Source organism: Crocodylus siamensis, chromosome 10 (genome assembly GCF_052110815.1).
Source record: "Crocodylus siamensis isolate JL-2025a chromosome 10, ASM5211081v1, whole genome shotgun sequence".
NCBI lineage: Eukaryota > Metazoa > Chordata > Crocodylia > Crocodylidae > Crocodylus > Crocodylus siamensis.
The window spans coordinates 60,962,453-60,983,916 of NC_143404.1; the positions used below are offsets into that span (position 1 = coordinate 60,962,453).

General features: G+C 40.5%; 2 protein-coding genes across 8 annotated transcripts in view; one reads left to right on the top strand and one right to left on the bottom strand.

Moving 5' to 3' along the window:
• The window catches only part of BCAS4 (breast carcinoma amplified sequence 4), a 65,222-nt gene extending 65,023 nt beyond the window's left edge, over positions 1–199 (top strand). The window contains exon 8 of the transcript XR_016438360.1: positions 160–199. The gene's annotated coding sequence lies outside the window, so the exon portion shown is untranslated. The remainder of the gene's footprint in view (positions 1–159) is intronic.
• The window catches only part of ADNP (activity dependent neuroprotector homeobox), a 37,186-nt gene that overhangs the window by 4,327 nt on the left and 11,395 nt on the right, over positions 1–21,464 (bottom strand). For 4 of the 7 annotated variants that reach the window (XM_090020649.1, XM_090020648.1, XM_090020654.1 and 1 more), the window contains 2 exons: positions 4,778–4,890; positions 2,203–2,295 (listed from right to left, as the gene is read on the bottom strand). In XM_090020649.1, the coding sequence (XP_089876775.1) occupies positions 2,203–2,295; positions 4,778–4,890 (206 nt within the window). Of the gene's footprint in view, positions 1–2,202; positions 2,296–4,777; positions 4,891–8,630; positions 8,853–20,292; positions 20,365–21,464 lie in introns of all 7 variants that reach the window. The other 3 variants (XM_090020655.1, XM_090020653.1, XM_090020652.1) reach the window with 3 other exon arrangements.

Here is a 21,464-nt window from a genome sequence, read left to right on the forward strand (position 1 = left end):
CTACTCTGCCAGTCATTTATAACATTCATTTTCCTTGCCCTCCAAATCAGGTAAGCGGAAGTTTAATTACCGGATTGAACACACAAATGAAGGATGCCCCTTGAAAGTTCAGTCAAGGGATACTGATAGATAATGCGTAACTGTCCATTTTTCTGTCAGATGATGGAAACTACACTTCCAGTCAGATTTCATGGAAAAGAGTTTCCTGGCATCATCTTTGAAAAAAGGTGGGTTTGACTATTTGAAATGGCTGTAAAGCCAAAACACTTCAGATCAAAATATAAGATATTTCAATGTGCTTTAATCCATTAGAATTTTTTTTTTAAAGATGTTGCTCCTTAAAACTACATTGTGCAAGGTTTTTAAATAAGTCTTTCTTTCAGTTGTGTCAATTTGTGCCTTCCAGTTTTATTGCCACTCAAGCCTTACAGCTTTGCTCTATATTTGCTCATTTCTGAAAATGGAGCAAAACTAAAACATTGCTGGAACCAACAAACAAGACACAGAAGTAGGTAACAGTTGTCTGCTTTGATATGAAAACACAAGCAGCTCTGTTCCTGAATCAGTCTGCTCCCAGCCAGACTAAAGCATCATTCATACGGACACCATTCAATCAAACCAAGTAACACAGGAGTTGGGGATGTGCATGCAAACTAGAGTGAAGTAGTTATACTTAGCAAATTTGGCAAAAGACAGAAGAAATATTCTCCATGCAATATAAATAAAACCCTTCAGGGCATGATTTAATTGCAATGTTTTCAATTAAATATAATCCTACCCGTTGTCATATTTAAGAAAAGTAGAACTTCAAGCAGAACTTTACTCTGATCAAAGCAGAATTAAGGTTTTTTCAATACACCTTGGATCAGGAAAAAAATAAGGCATTTGAAAAATGCTGTTTTCTTACATAGCTCTTTTGCTCTCCCTGAATTCTGGCTCCTTTGAAAGGGCTGCTGATGTGATGGTTGTAATTCAAACTGAAGTTAAGTTATAGGTTAATGTTGATGTCTAAAGTCAGCCTAACTTCAAAATTTTACTAAACTTAAAACATGACAAATGTAGATAGCTTAAAGACATGTAGCTATGCAAACAAGTCTCATGTTTCAAGGTGCAAGTGGATCGCCTGAAGCTACATTCTCCCTCTGCATAATTGAACAGATAATTTTGGCCACCTTCTGAAGACCATTTCCAGAAATAGGATCCAAAACACACAGCTATCTAAGCAAAAGTTCTAGATTTTGATATAACAAACCCCATTTTCAAATGCACTAAAATTAGAGAAGCACAGAGTAATGTTTTCAAGGGTACAGTAACAAAGGAACGTCAGTTTTAAAAATACTAGACCAGTGACCCAACATAATATTGCATCCCATTTTGAATGGTTAGTAACACCAGACATTGACACCAAGTGATGGCTTTTTAAAAAATCAATAGATTTCTCACTTTGTCACTGTTTCACTATTATATACTATCCTTTCAGCAAAGGCTATCATACAAAAATGCAGTGCTCCTTCACAGCTACTTGATCAGTAGAGTAAGACAATATTCACCATCTCAGCTTGAATCCCTTCCTAAATTTCTCAGAGATCAGTTCAAACCTTTAGCTTTACAATCAAGCATCCAAAGAGTGAAACTTCCAGCAACAGCATCGCTCCATTCTGCTGCATGTACTTGTGCACACTTAAACTAAATAGGCTCAGACACAGCCCCAAGATGTGGCAGACAGCTGAAGATTAACAGTGGAGAAAGCAGCACATAGATTTGTTCTGCTTCATGATTTTAGAAAAATGTGAAGCAGGTGGTGGAAGTGAACTAGGAAAAGGTAAAGAAACTATGCAATTTCCATGCGTTATCTTTTAACTTAGAGGTAGCGAGGGTGTGCTGACTTGGAAGACAAGGATGAAGAACATTTTAGGAAAGATGACACTTAAGGCTGCAATGATTGATCTGGTTTAAAGTTTCTCAATGCAGTTTTTTACTGGAATAACTACATGGGCATCAGTGCCTGGTTATTTCAATCAAGATCACAAACTGCTACTTGGAGAACTAAAGCACCTTTTGCATTATCCATTAAATAGAAGATTACAAAAGCTGCTGATGAATGTAGTAAGAACACAAGAAAAGCAGTGGGTATTTATAAAACCTCCATTTGAAATTAACTACCTTCAGGACCTCATGCAGTTACTTGAGGCCATTACTAACCTGATTTTTTGTAAGCGATGGGTCCCACAATCCTACATCTTCCCATGTAGTGTTTTTCAAATAAAAGTCATTAGGTTCAAACTGCTTAAAATCCTAGAAGAGGGGAAGATGGAAAAAAAGCAGAGAGAATCAAAAACAAAAGACCCAAAATGTTCCCCAGTATTTGTTCATGAACACACCATGCAGTCCTCTGTTAATCAAAAACTAACTAAAAATTAACCCAAAGAAACCGCTCCCCTCTCAAGAAACCAGCTGACATGTTTCATTTCAAGTATAATTTTCCTTCACAAAACAAAGCTGTTCCCATGTTTCAGGCATAACTCAAAAAAAAAAAAAATCAGATGTGGACAGGCTCAGTGACAAGAAATAAGCTGAAGTCAGAATTGTCAAAAGTGCTAAGCACTAGGCCTGTGTGAAGCAGAAAGCATTTACTTCAGATTTGACAATTTGGAGGGACAGCGATTTGATTCAGTGATTCAAATCACTGTCCCAATTCGATTTGGCTGAACCCGAAGATATTCGGGACCGAATCTTATTTGGCCACGGACTATAGAGGCATGCAGTGCTGGCGGGAGTAGCTGGGGGAGCAGCCGGACAAGCCCCAGCTTTAGCTAGCAGTGCTGGGAGAAGTTGTGGCTCTCCCAGCTGCCCCCACACCAGGGCAAGGCAGGCAGTGCTGGCAGCCCTGGAAGAAGCTGTAGGGGCTGGGGGGAATAGGGTGGCTAGGGGTAGGGTTGGGGGGAAAGAGGAGGGGCAGCCGGATGGGTCGTGGCTTCTCTCAGGGCTGTCGGCTCAAGCAGGGGCTTGTCCTGCTGCTCCCGCTGACACTGCCTAGGTGCCTGCCCATACAGTCTATGACTGAATCTCCTAATTTCTCCAGAGGCTTCCGATTCAATTCAGAGAGATTAATGGGTCTCCCAATTCAATCTGGAGATTTGGCTGCCGAATCGGGCAAATCTCTGAAACGAATTGGCTACCATAGCTTTGCACAGCCCTACTAAGCACACAGAAGCTAGCGTGGAGGTCAGTCAGTGACAACTCTTGAATGCTCAAAATTATTAAGGCCACATTTATAATTCAAATAAGGACCCAGGCTTCCAATTTTATACAGCCTTGGTACAAAAACTACAAGACACTTTTAAAAGTTCCAAAACAACTTCATCACCAAAGGGTGTGTAAAATTTTCAAGAGGTACAAATACCAAAAGCACCTCAGGGAAGGGTGGGGAGAGGGAAGAAGAAAAAAAATAAAGCAATAGCACTTAGGAGCTGAAATCCCAAATTCAAAATAGATTGGGTTAGTCACTTACGCTCTTAGGCTGCTGACAGACATGGGAAAACGGAACAAAACAAAAAACCATGCTTTACGGAAAGAAGCAGTGCATTAGTTTGACATGGCTCTGCAGCATCTGTATAGATGGGACGCTTCAGCAGGGCTAGTTGGTGCTTAGATCTAAAGCTGATTCAATCAGCTATTAGATAAAAATGCTAAAAAAACACCATTAATGCATTTGATCTATACAGACATTGGGTGAGCTGGATCCAACTAATGCACTGCCTCTTCTGGGCATGTGCTGGGCTTGGTGCAGGAGTGTGCCAAGTGTAAAGTAAACTGCCATAATGGGGGGGGGGACACGCGGGGGGGGGGGGGGTGTTACGTCTGCAAGTAGCCTTAGAGATTTTATCACTTACTGAGTATACCCAGCTCCAGGTAAAAAGGGGACGATACTAGCATAGTCTGGAGTGATCTTGAACACACTTAAAGTCAAAAGCTAGTGGCTAAAACAAACTACAGCAGGCTTTGATGCATAAAGGTCTGTGAAGCGCTGAAGAGACAGCAGTGGAAATGTGACAGTATAGGGGTAAACACCCCTGAAAGCGTAACGTTCTCAATAACAGAGTAACACAGGACCAGTCACTGGGAGTCCAACTTGTACAGCTACTAAATCAATCCCTTAACTTAGTGACCTAATGTTCTGCACTGACAAAATACCTAGTTAAAATGTCATTTCCTGTCCCTTAGGTCCAACAGACTAATAATTTGTCTCTGTTTGGATTTCAAGTCTGATGCTAGCACAATGGATAGCACCAACCAGTAAGTTTTTAAGAATCCAATGTAGACAGCCTGACTTTAACACATGCCAAACTAGTCAAGTTAAAATCTAGGTAGTGAGACTTGTCTACACATTTTAAAAATGTGTTTGTGAACATATTAGCTCATATTACACTTTAAAATCCTACTTTAGGCAAGGTTTACAATGCTGCTAAAACAGGATTGCTTAACTCCTAGTAAGAAGAAAGTCTTTTGTAAATGGCAGCGAGCCCTTAACACGCTCATCCAAGTTGCTCTCAGCTGGAAAGCAGAAGACAGGGATAAAATGAGCGGGTCAAACAGAATGTACTCATGAACTCTAGCAAGCAAAATCAAGAGGTCCAGAAAAAGTAGCAAGAACTTTTGTGATTGGAAGAAAAATACTGAGCACTCTCAAAATGAAGAATACCACATATACCAGCAGTCCCTCCAATTCAAAGCACTTCAGTTCTGATTGGAACGCTAGGTTAGGTGTCATACTTACTTCTATATGTTCTTTACAGTACTCCAAACCAATGTCACTAAGTATTTTTTTCACAGTTTTCCGGGCCTTTCTTAAACTGCCAAGGTTGTTGACAGGAAGTTGGAACATAGTTTCTAGTGAAAAAAGCAAGCAGGGAAAAATTTTAAAGTCAAAATATGTTTTGTTTCATGAAGAGTTATACTTTTAATTTTCTTATGTGTCACCTGCATTACCAAACATAAGAGATGTCAACATTTATTAAGAAAAAAAATAGCTTATTTTTCTGTCATCTGTCCTTAAATTGAAGTGACCTGTAAAGCAAGATGTTGTCAAATGAGCATATCAAGATGAGACTGGATGTAATGGCTACTGGAGAAGTAATCCAAAAATCACCTGGGGACTATTTTGTAAAATTCATTTCTACTAAGGATCAGAATTTATCCATTAAATTAAAATGCTCACAAGAGTCAGTTTACTCCTTTCCGCATATGGGCTTTAGCTCATCTGAAAGTGTTTGCATTTTGTAGGAAATGTCTTTATTAAATCAAACTATAGTATTTTTAGTTCATCAGGGGTTGCCCACCTTGTACTTTTAGGCAGCATTACTTTTTTAAGCTTTAAAGAAGTCCATCACAGTACCACTGTGCTAATGGAAACTTTCTTGGGCATACTCCATCATAGGGAGTCTCTGGTGTTGAAATGGGATTCTAGAGAGGACTCCAGTTAAGAATGCCCAGGTGATCAATAGTACTTCTTTTCTAAGCTTTTTTTTAGTATGATTTGACTGAGTGGCTGACAAGCAACTAAATATGTGACTAAATATTTTATTCCTCATTAAATTGTGAGCTGGAAACTTTACCAAGAACCCTTCCAAGGTCTTAGTTTTTCTTTCAACTGTTAAAAACTGCAATAAACATCTACAATCATTACACTTTATATCTGATAAGGACCCTACATTCAAATCTTCATAGGTAAAGCAAAGAAGAAGCTACTTGTAAAATAATTCCAACTCCATAGTCTATTACCGACAAAGGATATGAATTCTAATAAAATTAACACTTCCATTGTAATGGATGATATAGACTTAAGAAGTCAGTCTATATCAGTTTCCCCTGGCCTAAGAGTAAAAATTGGTCCTCTCAACTTGGAGATTTGTTGATCCTCAGTTGATACATGCTGCTGATACACTGGTAATATAGCAACTGCTTGTGACACTAAACAGGAACAATGGGCATTTACACTAAAGGATACAGGTGAAGGTGTAAGAATGTGAATTTTCCCCCCAGATTGTAGAGACATGAGGGCTATTTTTCTTTTGTAAAAGGAAAGGGATTTCACATAAATAGCAAGGACTTGTCAGAAGTGAGCCTTAGCTTCGACATATCCATTTATATGAATTTTAATACTTGCTAAAATCTATGCAAGTGTTAATTTCTTGCATTCAGAATGGTAAACAGCTGGTAAATCTGCAAGCAGTATTTTGTCATTTATTTGAAAAGAGTATTAAAGGAGAGACTTTTTAAAGATCAATAACCATTTCTGCAAGTTACAAAAATTTACTGTGAAGTATTCTGCAATTTACTGTGAAATATTCTTAAAACCCGAGGAATACAAATTTTGATTATATAAAACTGAGTACTTAACTATTTAATTTTAGCTGCCCCTCTCACATACCCCCCTGCAAGTGTTCTTTCTACTATCTGGCTTCTTTTGACTATCCACATACTTGACTTTTCAGAAGAGGTTCCTGGTATTTACTGTTGCTATACAGGGCTGCAGACAACCACTGCTATCTTCTTTATGCTTCCCACCATTAACAGCGTTAGAGCTGAACTCGGCATTAACAATGGTGGAAAGTTTTTCAGAAAATATACTTAGCACAGAAAGGGTTTTTGAGTATAACAGTAGTAATAAAAACCTCAGAAACCAATTTTATAAATTATGAACATTACTGGCAGCAAGGCAGCAATCCCCTCATCTTAATGCCTTCAAAGTAACAACTCCCAAGTAAGACTGAGTTGCGTCACTATGGTTAAGGCTGCTATTGCTATTATAGACTAGGTCGGGGTGGGAAATTATTTGGGCCCGTGGGCCACATAGGCAGTGTGGAGAGCTGCTGTGCGCTGGTCAGCTTTCCCCTGCTGCAAAAGCCCCAGCCCTGACCCCAGCACCAGCCCACTCTGGACTTGCCCTGGCCAGAGCAGACCAGCCAGAACCTGTGTGCGCAGATACGACCCTGAGCCACCCCACGCCTGCTCCGGATCACCCACACGTTAAGCAGCAGCAGCCAGGCACACACTGCTGCTTGGTGTAGGGGAAAAGCACCCTCTCCCCCTCACTGCTGCCAGGCCCGTCTTGCTGCAGTCACCTAGAGCTCGGTGCCCAGGTTACCCTGTGGCTCCTCTCTGCTGCCATGACCACTGCTTCCAGGCCCCCCCCACAGGGCAGCAGTGGCAGTGCAGAGGGAGCCGCAAGGCAGCCCGGGTGCAGGCTCCAGGCAGCTGCAGCGAGACGCCCAGCAGTGGTATGGGGAAGTGGCCACTTTTCCCTTGTGTCCAGCAACAGCTGCTGCCTGGATGCTGCCCAGTGTGGGCGGGCAAGTCCAGAGCAGGTATAGGGCAGGCCACGGTCAGGTCGGCGTGTGCAAGTCCCCACTAGTACCACGGGGCAGCAGTTGGAAGGAGCTGCCACTGCCTGGGCTGCCTAGGAAGGCGGTCCAGCTACGGAGCCACCCCAGCCTCGCTGCGTGCCTAGGTGGTGGCAGGACATGCCATGGGCCGGACAGCACCTGGCCCGGATGGGACCGAGGGACTGCCACAGGCTGGACAAAGCCCTTAAGTGGGCCGAAGCTGACCTGCAGGCTATATTTCGCCCACCCATGGGCTAGCTGATGACCAAATTCAATTCATATACATCTCTATGATTTTTTTTTTCAAAAGATCAAAATGATTTTGGTGCTTAAATGACTTGGGCACTTTTTTGTTGTTGAAATTTTTACCCATGTCATGAGCCCCTGGAAGTAGAATTTTTTATCCAAAACTACTATCTTAAAATCTTACTACATTACAGGTAAAGGAAAACACTAAGGTGAAGGAAATTGAGAGAAGAGATTCTATTTGTTTCTTCTGTGGTTAGATATTTCAAGAATATTAGTGTTACTCAGTTTTAAACAGCATTTGTAGCAACGGAATAATTTATAGTGCAAATTTGCTCTTCAGAGTCTATTTTTAAACCATATAAACAAGGAATTTCAGAGATACCTCACACTTACATAGATATTACATGCATCCAAATATATTCACAAATGAATGTTATACAGATTAGTTATTGATACACTCTATCTTCAGGATACTTAGATTAACAAAACAGTAGAAAAACATTTAGAATCTGTGTGCCTAAAGAGTACCTACACCCTTTGCCCTTACAGTCTCAGATCTCAATGCCAAGCTGAAGACAGTAGCCCTAATGAGCTTGGCATAGCATTTGTAGCATCTCCTCATCCTATTCAAATCAAAACATTTTCCATTATCAAACAGGTAATCCTAGTGCCATTCCTCATAGAATGAGATGCAGACCAAAGAACTACGTGGTGTGGCTAGAGGCACCTTTGCAGTTTTAGACCATGGCAATGAACTATTTTTCTACCAGTTAGTCCTTCCACAATAGGGCTAAGCCACTCTAGTGATGCTATATATGGGGAAGCTCAAACTCATGCTGTACTTCTTCTGATCCAGTGTCTTTCACAAGCAATGATTTTATGTATTAAAAAAAATCCAAGCTTGTAAAATGTATCTTTACTCCCTTGGAGTGATTCTTACCATTAGAGAAATTAAATAGCTCAAATAATTTGTCAGCCTTTGAGAATTTTACTCACCCACTTGCCAAGTGTACTTTTTTTTAAATCATCATGGTAAAGGCCAGGAAAAGTTTTGTGCCTGGGTTGGTAAGGTTTCATGACTATTTTGCAAGGCTGATTCAAACAAACTAGTTATTAAGTCTGCATCCAAGCCATTGATTCATTTATCAGGATTTTCAAGCAAATTCCAAGTTGGTCCACAAGGCCCTTTTCTCTTTCAAGTCCCTCTAAGACCCACTTCTACAGAGACATATATAAGAGAAAAGTTAACCACAACATTGTTATTTGCAAAATTAAACATATAAAACATTTTGCATCCCCATGCTTTGTTGAGTAACTGCACAATCTGTTGAAGTCCTCCCATCTTTTGACTTTTCCCCAATTTACTGCCCCCTTCTGCAGGATCATGCCCCAGTCTGTAAACTCTTTTGGACAGACAGCATCCTTTTACTTGGACTGTGAAGAGTTTAGAACACTTTGGGGTTCTGTCAATTAAAAAAAATGCCATGTGTGCCAAACTAGATGCCCAAAAAGCATGGTGAGGAAGTGTTTGATAATGGAAATGGGTATTAGTCCTGGGGACAGATCTCTATGCCAGTGAAACATGGTGTTAGAATAAAAACTGACACACAATACATTAAATCTGAAAAGTAACATTACATTTAGTTAGTCCTGTTTCATCTGTGGTAAAGTCATTTTGCCCCACCACTGTCCCTCGCTGACAAAGGCAGTGGGACCCCTCCTGGCTTGCTCCAGCCATGGACTAGAGGGAGAGGCTGCATAGGGAGCTGGGTTCCACCAGGGACACCAGCAGCAATGCCCAAGTTCCTCTTTCCCCCACCTGCTCCCAGCAGGGGACCCAGGGAGGGAGCAAAAGTAGAGTGGCTCTGGGGCTTGCCCTGCCCCAGATCATTTCGGGACAGTGACAGCACCCTTGAGTGGGTCCTCCCCACCCTTGCCATGTACCTGCTCCCTGCCCAGCTACCCAGTGTCCCAGGTGCTTTAGCTATGCCTCATCCCCATCCTTCACTTGAGGAAAGTAGTCACTGTACCTAGAAATCTCAGCAAGTGCAGTTCATGCAGCAGAACCGGTCAACAAAATATCTGTGAATCTGGTCAAGAAATTACTTCTGCCGCCATTACCTCTTTTATGCCATGAAGAATCAAGCCCTGCTCTCAACATCAAGTCACTAAACACAGTAGAGAAACCCACATATTCAGCTGATTCTTTACAGCCAGACGTATGCAAAATCTGCATCACCAATAAAAAAAATTTATGATGCAGTACTACAGAATTCAAGTAGGATTTGAAAAACAGAGTATTACTAGAATTTCAATCTAGGAGGAAGAATAAATTTTAATGTCACCTCACAATTTTGACACAAGTCAGTTAAGAGTGGGTTCTCAGGAGTGATGGTAGAAACTTGAAAGCAAAGAAACCCCTTACATTTATGAGTTTCCAGTGTTTTACTAGAAATCTCTAGAATCCAAGATTTCATTTAAACAAAGTCTAGTCCTTTTGGTTGTAAATACCTGCCCCCATGTATACCATTAACTGACATGGAGTTACCCGTCAGTCAGAGACAGTGTGATAGCAAAAAGAGGGGTGAACTTTAAGAATCAAATTAAATATCTTTAACAAATAATTACCACTATTTAAATTCCAAGTAATATTAACCTTACTCTCTAAAGGGACTGGATATTTGGATTTAATTAGTTTGTCCAGTGCCACTGTACATACAAAAATATACCCTGATGTAACTGCATGCAATATAAGAAAACAGGCAAGTTATAGCTAGGGGGAGCAAGTAAGAAGATCTTTATATCCCCTTGCCCTGGTCATTCACTGCCATCAAAAGGACAAGAAACTGTTCAAGATTCACTTATCTTCAAAAACACAGAGCTTTTGTACTCTTACAATGCTCCTCTCCTCCATGACTTGCCCCAACACAAATACACAGTAAAATCCAAATCTCCAGTCCCTTACAAATCAATCTTAGTAATTTTTAAATCTTTTCTGAACAGTGTGGAGGCCATCCTGCACTGTAAACTTCTTTAGAAAGCTGAATGCAAATGATCCTTAAGAAATCTGCCTTCAAAGAGGAAGGCCCACGAAACTTTATTCTAATTTGGAAAAAAAAAAAAATCTGACTACAGTCTAAATGAGACCAACCTCACTTTCTACCACTGAACAACCAACAGTAGTGGAGAGCCACAGATTAAAAAACAACAACAACAAAAACTGTTAAGGCCCATCAATGCTGATATGTTATTGCTTCAGTGCCACCTTGCAGATTTGGGATTGAATTTATTAGATTTTAACTCAAGTCAACCCCAACACACAAATCTTTTTTGCACATCTGGGAAATAAACAGAGAAGCATAAATAGTGGGAGCTGAGAGACTGTTTAGACACAAAATGACCCCTGAAGACCAAGAAAAATCTCTAATAAAAGATACTGGATTTACCCAATTATCATGTTTGCCTATGTCCTTAGACCAACACAGCTACAACCTACACCCCCTGAAGCCCTGATGAGCAGAACACCCCTTTCCCAAAGAGTAGCATTAGGAAAGGTAAGCATCCTAGAGCTCCGCCATCATCTGATGAGGTCATTCTCTACAGCCCTAGAGCAGAAACCCTGAAGGGTTCGGGCCTGATCACCCAAACCCACCTCTGTCTCTAACATTCTGGGGTGTGTTCTCACTGAGGAGACAGCTGCCCAAAATGAAAGGTCATATTGCACAGCAGCAGTGAAAACCAACAGCTGGCCATTTTATAAATTAAAAGTTTGGAAAATCGGAGAAAAACAGCATGATTAACTACACTGTAAAGCCCCAAATGGGAAGACTGCCTTTTCTATTTTGCATTCTAGCAGAGACAAACTTCATATGCTCACCTATTGCTAATCTCGATTTATAGGGAAGGAAAAACATACATAACAACAAGCTTGATCTAGAACCTCATCTACAGATTACAAAATGATTAACATCACTTTTTTAAGATGGTGAAATTGAAATGCAGGGACACAAGTGACATCTGGAAACAACTCAGATCTCCCGACTTCTAGTCCAACGCCCTAAACTGATGAACCGCTTATTCTCTCCATTTATTATTTCAGTGGCAACTAAGGTATAGAATGGATTTTCACAGTGCCCCATATATTTTTGCGTTTATCCTAGTTATGCCTACACAACTGATTCACAGTTAAGTAAACATCTACTTCAGTCAGCCTCTTCGTAATAAAATCACATAGCACCAACACACATTCATGTAACAGGTCAAGGAGCTCAAGGAAATCTGCACTTAAATAATTCTGCATTCCCTGAATGTTATCATCCCTTGCCATCAACCATCACAATGTCTATGCAGAAAGATCTGCCCATTGGCTAAACTATTTAAATTTATGTTTGAGACTAAAGTTGCAGTAGGTGCCTGCTCCTCCATTTCCTTTTTCTCCACCATTTCTAGATTTGTGTTCTACCCACAAGCAAATTGAAAAACCCAGGTTGATGAATTCTCATTCTACCAACTTTGCCTGGAAAGATGCAAGTCGCAACGAAATCCACACTGAAGCACTGGACAGTTCAAACAAATGCTTACTCAAAATAGCAAGTATAATATTACTCTTCTGGTAGTAAAAATGGACTAATAACAGGCCCGTGACCAAGAAATCCTTAAAATCAATGAGAATACATCTCCTAGTAATAAGCACTCATGGATCTGCAATTTATTCCAAAAGAGGTCCCCAATATATACCAATACTGGTAAATCTCCTAAAGTACTGATAGAAGCTCTTTGGGACAAGCCCTTATTTTTGTTCTGTATTTGTACAGTGTCTAGCATAATGGGGCCCTGATCCACAGCTTGGGCTTCTAGGTGCTACACTAGTACAAACAAAACCACTGCAAGTTACACTCTTCAACGGTCAAGCTACGTACCACTGGGAAAGACAGGCCATAACGAAGTGGGGTGTGTCCTTATCAGAATGTGAACTCCATTTTGTATTGCAACTTCATTTCATAGTGTATGCTCCAATTAACCTTTTATTTAACTTTAGATTAGGGACTATGGGGAGAGGCTACGAGGGAGCAATCCAGCACCATTAACTAACAACTACAGGTCCACTGCTATGGGACAATGGGTTCTAAGTAAAGGTCTTACTGGAAGAAGAGACCATAACTGGTTAACAGAACCTGAAGGAGTTTCCACAGAGGAAAGAAGCTATCTTTTCTGCCTTGAATTGAAAGATTAGACTGTATATAGGATAGACCAGCAGTTCCCAAACTCTGACAGATTGCGCATGACAAATTTTAAAACGATAAAACTTTAAGTACCACCAGCAAATTTCTGTCATATAAAGTAATTATAATAAATCTGTTAACATGTACTACTGACAGGTTGTCTGCATACTACTGGTGGTACCCGTACTACAGATTGGGAACTGCTGGGATAGACAGATCCTCCTGCTTTTTCTGAAATGCTAACCAGACACCCAGAACTAGGATCAGTGATCTGGCCATCAGGGCCAAGATACCTATGGGATTCAAACATTTGGTCCATTTGCCTATAGCCACTGAGTACTTAGCCAGTGTCAGTAGAATCAGTCAGTACTGGACATAAATGAAAGCCTTCCAAAAATCAATTACAGTCTATTCCCTTCAAAGGGCGTGGATCAGGCCTGTTAAAACCCTGAAGGTCTCAATGCAGGGTAACTGCTGCTTTAATGAAAAGTCACTCTAAATATCATAATTTAAACTGCACTTCACACAGTGCAACATTTAGAGTTTGTTTCCTGCTATCTGTACTCTCACTATTTTAAGCTGGTTAGCTGCATTAGTTAAAAAAAAAAAAAATATTTAAAGACAAAAATTGCATAATATCTTTAAACATTCCCAAGAACACAGGGAGGTGTGAATAATAATGTCTGAGCAAAAATAGTGTTATAAAAATGATCAAGAGGGAAAAATTAGTTATTGTGAAAGATCTCTGCCTACTTGTCAGATGGATTAACAGTGCAACTACTAAAGTGAACAAGAGACCACAAAATCTACTGGGTTTTGTTTTTATGGACACACAACAAAAGCAAGAAAAAAAAACAAGCCCAGTATGCAGCTGAAGTTTAGGGCAGACCCATAAGAGAATGGTAAACAGTTGATTCCTCTTCATGATACCAGCAACTCAAATTCATCTTTTTAAAACTCCATTTTTTAAATTGCTCTCTAGCAGATAGACCTCAAGTGACCTTCAGCTCCAACATGCTACTCTTACTGGCTCTTTAAATTCCAGATGGAGACAGCTGCAGACCAACAGAGGCCACTCAACAAACAAAAAAACACCCCCTAAACTGTTGCAGGTTGCACATCCTCCTCCATTATGTTAATTATTTCCCTTTTATCTGGAGGGTGATTTTTTTTTAAACTGTTTTAGCCTTTAATAAGAATAAATGCCTTCATTATGTAGTATAAAGCTGTGAATTTTATATCCCCAAATTAAGGCAGCCATGTAATCTAATCCCCCTACCAATCCAGCTACCAGGTGACAGCCAGGAAACCAGAGAATTACTTCCAAGCAATGGAAAAAGATAGGAAAGGGTTTGTAAGATTTCTAGAGAAAATACAGAATGTTAGAAAACAAGATGACTAACTTGAAGCAACATACAACTTCCCACTCCTCATCAAACTGAGTTCTACGTGGTGATAGTATTTTTCTTTTTCTGTGTGAGAGCACTACACATTTTCTCATGCAGACAATCCCATGTGGTTCAGGGGCTCATGCAGAGACACAGACACAAAATAAGAACATTATAGGAATACATGTGTTCACCACTACAAAGGTGGCATTAACCACCTTATTTGTTTTGCAGGAAAGGAGAGCAAAGTTTCTTCCCTCCTCTATTTACCTTCTTGCTTAAAACTCCTGTTCTCTAAACCCAAAGAAACTGCTTTCCAATCCATAATGAGTAGAAACACACTTTCCAGTTAATTTTAATAAGGGGGACTTGTATAGAGAAGGCCCTTGGCAGCCCATCATCTGTTACTTCCAGACAGACATTATGTAAAATAATTTTATAAGCTTTGAACATAGTTTTCCCTTAGCTTATAGGGAAATCTGCCATTTGAGAAGTGAAGTGTCCATCAGGGAACAGTGTTTATACCATTCTGGTCAAGTTCTGTCACTTAAAAACAAAACAAAACGGGAGAATATTTTTCCCTGAGCTAAAACCTTCAGCTTGCTTACTATTAAACTCTGCTTCTGAAAAATAAACGCAAAAAAAACCTTCAATGTCTCTGAAAAGTTACTCGAAAAGCCTACCTTTATGGTTTGTGCCTTTACGGGCAACAATGCATTAGTGACTAAAACTTATGAGTAAGGTAGTGGCTTTCATCCAGAAATACTCAAAATTTATAAACTATCAGAACATTATGATCTGAGAACTAACCTTGCTGCCTAAGGGAACACAAATTGGGCAAATGGACTAATCTCAAGTAATCATCTTGTGGCAAATCTTCAACATAATGCCATTTAAGAATTACAAATGCAAAATTACACCATCTCCTCATAATTGGTAAGGTGTCAATTTATGCCACTTTGATGCATCTAATCAAGTGAGCTTCAGCTTATGAAAGCTTGTACCATCTACTCTGGTTAGTCAAAGATGCAGATCTATCCTGCCTTCAATTTTACTTCAGACTAACATGGCTTACCACATCTCCCAGCTCTATCAGAGAATGGAGAATTACTGTATGATCTTCCAAAACCTGTGCACCTAAACATTTCAGTGTTTTTATCTTCATACCTCTAATTATGCATGTAAGGAGCTCATTTGCAAAAATGCATTTTTAAAAAATACATTTTATGCCAATGGTTTTCAGACCAGGGACCCTTGGGGGTCTGCAGAGCACATCTAGGGGATCTGCGAAAGGCTGTAAAGATGGTGGCTTTGCTCAAAAGGAAAGCACCACCAGTGCTGCTGCTACTGCTCCAACTCCCCCTATGGCCAGAGACCACTCAGGTGCCAGCAGCAGGCAGCCCAGTGCCAGCAGGCAGAGCCCACGCTGTGGCTGCTGCTCCAGTTCACCCTGCAGGCAGAGGCCACCTGAGCGCCAGCAGGCAGATGCAGCTGGGCAGCCCCACCGCATCCTGCTGCTTCATGCGGAACCTGGTGACACTGCAGCGCTGCAGCCCCTCCGCTCACTCAGCAATATCAATCTACAGACTGGAACAAGCACGTGTGTGTGTGGGAGAGGCACAAAGACAGACAGACAAAGCAAGTGAGCAACTGCATAACAGTTTGGATGGAATTCCCATGGGGAAAATTGGAAGCGTCTTGAGACATTTAAAGAAAGCTTTATTTGGAACAATAAGAATTGCACATTTTTAATGAAAAGTTAGGTTCTACAAAATTGATAGGAGTCCACAAGAAAAAGTCTGGTGGGGTACAGGGACGTATACTAGCTTAGTCTCTGCCCCAACTCTTCATCTTCGCAGCACATCTAATATGTGTGAGGGTTTGACATGGCGAATCCCTGGATGAATGGTTGCCTATGCATGCAGGGGACTGTACCTGATGGCTTTCATCAAGAAGCTTCATCTCTGGGTTTCTCGAGCAAGAGAAAAGAACTTTGACACAGTGGAAATCTTTGACAGCTTTCTGGTTGAAAACAAGCTGATACTATACTGAACAGTGACGTGAAAAGCAAAATCAAGGAACACTTGCTGGAGCTCAAATCTCAGTTTTGCCAGCACTTTCCTGAGATGGGCAATGAGACTGAGTGCATATGTAACACCTTTGCAACTCTAGGTCCTGGCTGCCAGCTAAAGAAGAACAATTATGCGAGTTATCCTGTGAAGGGGGACTGAAACTCGAATTCAAGCAGGAACCTCTTGCCCAATTCTGGCTGAAAATAAAAAAGGAGTACCCCAATCTGTCAGATAAGGCCGTTAAAGTCTTGATGACATTCACCACCACATACTTAGGTGAAAGCTATGTACTTACGTGAGGTGGGTTTTCAGCCTCAGTATCAATAAAAATGAAATACTGAAACAAACTGGATGCTGAGGAAGATCTAATACTGAAATGGTCACCCATCCTAACAAACTTTCATGTGCTTTTTGCCAAGATGATGCAAGCTCAATCATCTCATTAGAATGACAAAATGGTATGTTTACAAAATTGTATAATTGTTATTTTAACAGTGCTTGCCAATAATTATCTACTTATAGTCACTACACACCCAATAGATTTCCAGAGGTGTCTGTGCCTCCATTCAAAATGTAAGGGTCTGTGAATGCAAAAAGGTTGAAAACCACTGTTTTGTGCACTAGACTAAGGCTGGATCTTTAAACATTTTATTTCTATTTAGGAATCTTACTAATTTTTTTTTTTTTGGAAGAAAAATTGCCTAGCAGGGAACCAAACTTGCTGAGATTGTATTTTTTTTAGAACAACTGTTCTATGTCAACACTGAAATGATTCTCCATTCCTCCACTTGTATAGCTCTCCCCGCCAGTTTCACTCACTCACTCTCTGGGATCTCTGCATATCATACATCTAACATTTCACTTCTAAATAGAAGTGAAGAATATACTAGCTGGAAGGAAGAGTCAATCAAGAGGAGGAAGAGAACAAGGAGATGCCATTTTGATATCTAAGCAGGCAAAATTAGGGAATTAAAAAAAATGAAAGGACAAAGTGACAGAATGAAACCAAATGCATGGAAGCAAACACAAGTTCTTGAACATAGAGATGCACTGATATATCAGTCCATATCATAATTGGCACTGGTAAAAGGAAAATAGACATTATTGCCAAGAGACTTATTTCGGCTGATGTGGCCAATAATGTCGCTGATAAATGCGGCGTGCATGTGCACAGCTGCACCATGCACATACCCAGTCCAGTAGCTTGGTAAGCCTGCTGGCAGGGGAGGAAAGGGGGCAAATTAAGGCCCCTGCGTGAGAGAGGGAGTAGGGCTGGGAAGTCACTGGGGGCATGTGCCCCCTCAATCTGTGCACAAGGCAAGGGCAGGCTGCTGCTACAGGTTGGGGCAGTGCCAAGCTTTTCCCAGAGGTGGGGGCTGGGCTAGGGCTGCACTCAGGCAGTGGCAGCACTGGAAGTGTGGCCCAGTCCAGCCCAGGCCCCCCACACCAGGAATAGCACAGCCCTGCCCCCAGCCCACAGCAGCAGCCCACCCTTGCCCTGCACACAGACTGTGGAGCACATGCTCCCAATAGCTCTCCTCTGGGGGTACATACAGCAGTGGGAGCCGTCCATGTGTCTCAGCTGAGCAGCACCTATCTGCCCCTGTTCCAGCCCCACTCCCTCCCTCACCACAGGTGCCTTGATCTGCCCCTCCCATGCCCCTTTCCCCCCATACCCCAACAGACTTACCAGCTGGACACTGCTCTTCAAGCTGCTGGGCTGCATATGGGCAATCGGATCAGCACTGGCTGATATGGCTCATTAATAGTCAGCCATTGGTATAAGCCCAAAAAATCTTTATCAGTGCACCCCTACACTAACACTAAGAATTGTTTTAATTCATAGAGGTAGTGTATCATCCAGGCAAATGGTCCCATGATCTGTACTCAGACAGCCTTTATGGTGGGAGCAGGGTGGTCAAAATCTTTGTCAAGAAAAGTGTTAGGGCAGAATGTAGTCAACAGGTTAAACCAATATTTCAAGTTGCTTGTCATAACAGGCAACTTCCCTTACTCCTCCCCCCCGCCCCCCCCAAAACAACTCAGGCCTTGCATTTCTTTGGCTTGTTTATTTAAATTAGCTAACACTGTAATAAAATTCCTTGTATACAATAAATAATTTGGGTATTTTGATTTTACAGAAAAATGCAATGCAACAAGACTACTTGGTACCAGTGATACTAGGGACACCTACCCCACCTGGGGAACAGTGATCTTAACTATTAAAGTACCACCTTCTGAGCTGGCTGCTATAGCTGAAAATTTCAGTTTCCCAACTACAATTAACCAGAACCGAGCACCAAAACCTCCTAGATTTATTTATCTGTACTTTTTTTTAGTCCCAAACACTTATGGTCAAGACAAAAAACTGGAAGATGCCAAGATGGAATTTAATCAACTTCAGATCTCCTGTATATTCCAGACTCGCACAACGTTAGTACTTGCCATCAGTTCGGAAAAGTAATATAACACCCCCCCCCGAAAGTGCTTTGATTTGAGTGTCTCCCAAGCAAAGCAGCTCAATCCTGCAAAAAACAAAGACTGCAATATCCTCCAGTGTAAAGGTGGGAATAAATAAGCATCACAAGCTTGCACATGGCATCATCCCTTTACTCCAAAGGATCTATGCTTTAAGGCAGTTGGGAATTTAAATTGATGAGGTGGAGGACAATCTGGACCTCTGGAGTGCTCAGTCACTCTTAATTCCTTTGCCAGCTCACAAGAGCACAGCTGGGATTTTTATGACTGTTACAAACCATTCCTCTTAAGGCTGGACAGAAAGAAACACCCTGTCAGAGATTTAACAAAAAATGCACTTTGTAGGATACAGACGCAATCTCTACCTAATTTAGTGGACTCGCTCACTGCTACTTCCACCCATGAATGGATTTCTTGAGACATCTGCTCTTTAGACCCAATTAAAAAAAAAAAAAAAAGATGGCTCTTGGATGCCATGTATTCATTTTAAAAGTTCTTTATTAAATTTATACTTTTGTGTGGGCATCTTCTCCAAAGAGTATTCTTCCTTAAAAAAACAACTGAAGCCACAAGATGAAAGCCAATAATTATGCTTCTAGGTGACACTGCAGAGATACAAATATACTGGTCCAACTCCTTCCATGAATACAACTGTTTGATCCTTCCTTTCCCTGCTGCAGCTATTTGTTTTGCTGTGGAAACTTAAAGAAACCTTGAGCATTTTATCACTATGCTTATAGTTCATTGACTATGAACTGTGCTGTTCTTAAAAAATCTGACTGATGCTCCTCTGTGCAAGATGGGTAAATCTATGCCCAGACTTCTCGACCCAACTGTGATATCTGGGATTCCCACAAAGCACCTGTGCTCAAACACAGGAAACTAGGGCTGGAAGGGATCTTATGAGATCAGCTAGTCCTACCCCCTACTCATGGTATGGTCATCCCTGATGCCATGTCAGGAACACCTTATCTTACTAATGTAAAAAAAGCCCCGACTAATTTACTAGAAAATATTTCCATAAGCATTCACCAGGTATAAAAACTAAAGAAATGACATTTCACTGGGAAGCAAAGCAGATAGCAAGCTTGCAATAAATGCCCCCAATAAAACCAAACTTTTTGAAGAGGGTTTTTTTTTATTTGAAGACTCGTCTTCCAACTTATCCAATCTTTTAAATTGTGAATATTTTAAACACCTGCACTTTTAAATGTTGTAACAGAGAGATGTCATGCCACTGTATTGAAAGACCTTATCCTATGTCCTTACATATTCCAGATAAATTCTCACTTTTTTTTTTTTAAGTTCTTACAAAAAAGCAGCTGTAGCCCAAGTTTTTTTTTCCATAGAGTGTTCAACAAAGACCTTCTAGTAGATGTCTAGTCACATTTAGAATAGCATAAAGGACAGATAAATTACTATCTTAAGATGTGAATGCCAAAGACAGACTTAAAACTAAACGCAACTCAGGGAATTTTAAAATACAGCTGCTGCTAACCTTCACCTTATCCATGGAGGTGCAGCTCATGGAAACCAGCATGCAATGCTCCATTTTGTTCCACAACAGCTCCTACAGAGAAAGACAGACAACAGCCCAATATTTCAAACAGCCCCTGCTCAGCCTCCCTTTTCCTATGCAACAAGCATCACCCCTCTACTTACAACCCACTTTTCAGCTATTCTTCCATCATTCATCTGCCTGTGCAACCTCACCTGCTTAATGTGGATATTTGATCCAGCTAGATCAGTTGCAGACTCTTCAGAGGAAGTCATCTGATGTCTTTACTATATTTTTTTAAAGCACTGTGAGGTCAAACTAAAAGGTACAACACATTCTACAGTTATACACCACTTATTTATTTTAAGGCATCTTGACACAAGTCCTCCCAGTGTTGTACACCAAGTTTAAAAAAGCCTGCCACGCAAACATTACGTACACATTTCACATAATACATTCCCCTAACATAGTTACAATACCCGTTAAGCCTTAGTCCACAATTAATAAAAAATGCTGGTGCCACAAAGGTGGTCTAGCATAACAAACCAAGCATAATATAAAGCCAGTAGCTGATACCTCCAACTAAATTCTGTTTCATTTGTGGGACATTATCTTGATGATAAAAAATCTTTTCCTTGTTCAGTACACAATCTGAAAGCTGGTTCATTATAAACATCCACAGTAATGTAATTAAAAAATAACAGGGAAACCATTGTCTTCTATATTCTGAATTTTGCACACTAAGATGTTACCCTATTATACACATATTTCTATTAAGCAACTGTGCTATTTCGCCTACCTACATACACTCTCTCCTTTTAGTTCTCTCTCTACTAGGTAGCTGTTTGTCCCAAGTGTAAAAATACATCTTAAGAAATAGCTCTACACACAACCAGGATGCAATCAGGCTATAGGATCAGCATAATAAATGCAATCTAACAACTGCAAATTTTTAAGGGATTTTATTTCTTTGTTGGCAGTAAGCCAGCACTACATTTTTTGTTGTTTACTAACTCAAACTTCATTTATTCACTGTAACTTTATAGTGCATATTAAGTTTGTAATTTCACCAATAATTGTATTTTCCAGCAATAATATTATTAAAAAACCCAACCTTACATCAAGTATTACATGAAACTGATATTTAAGTGAAAAGATGGATAGATTAGCCA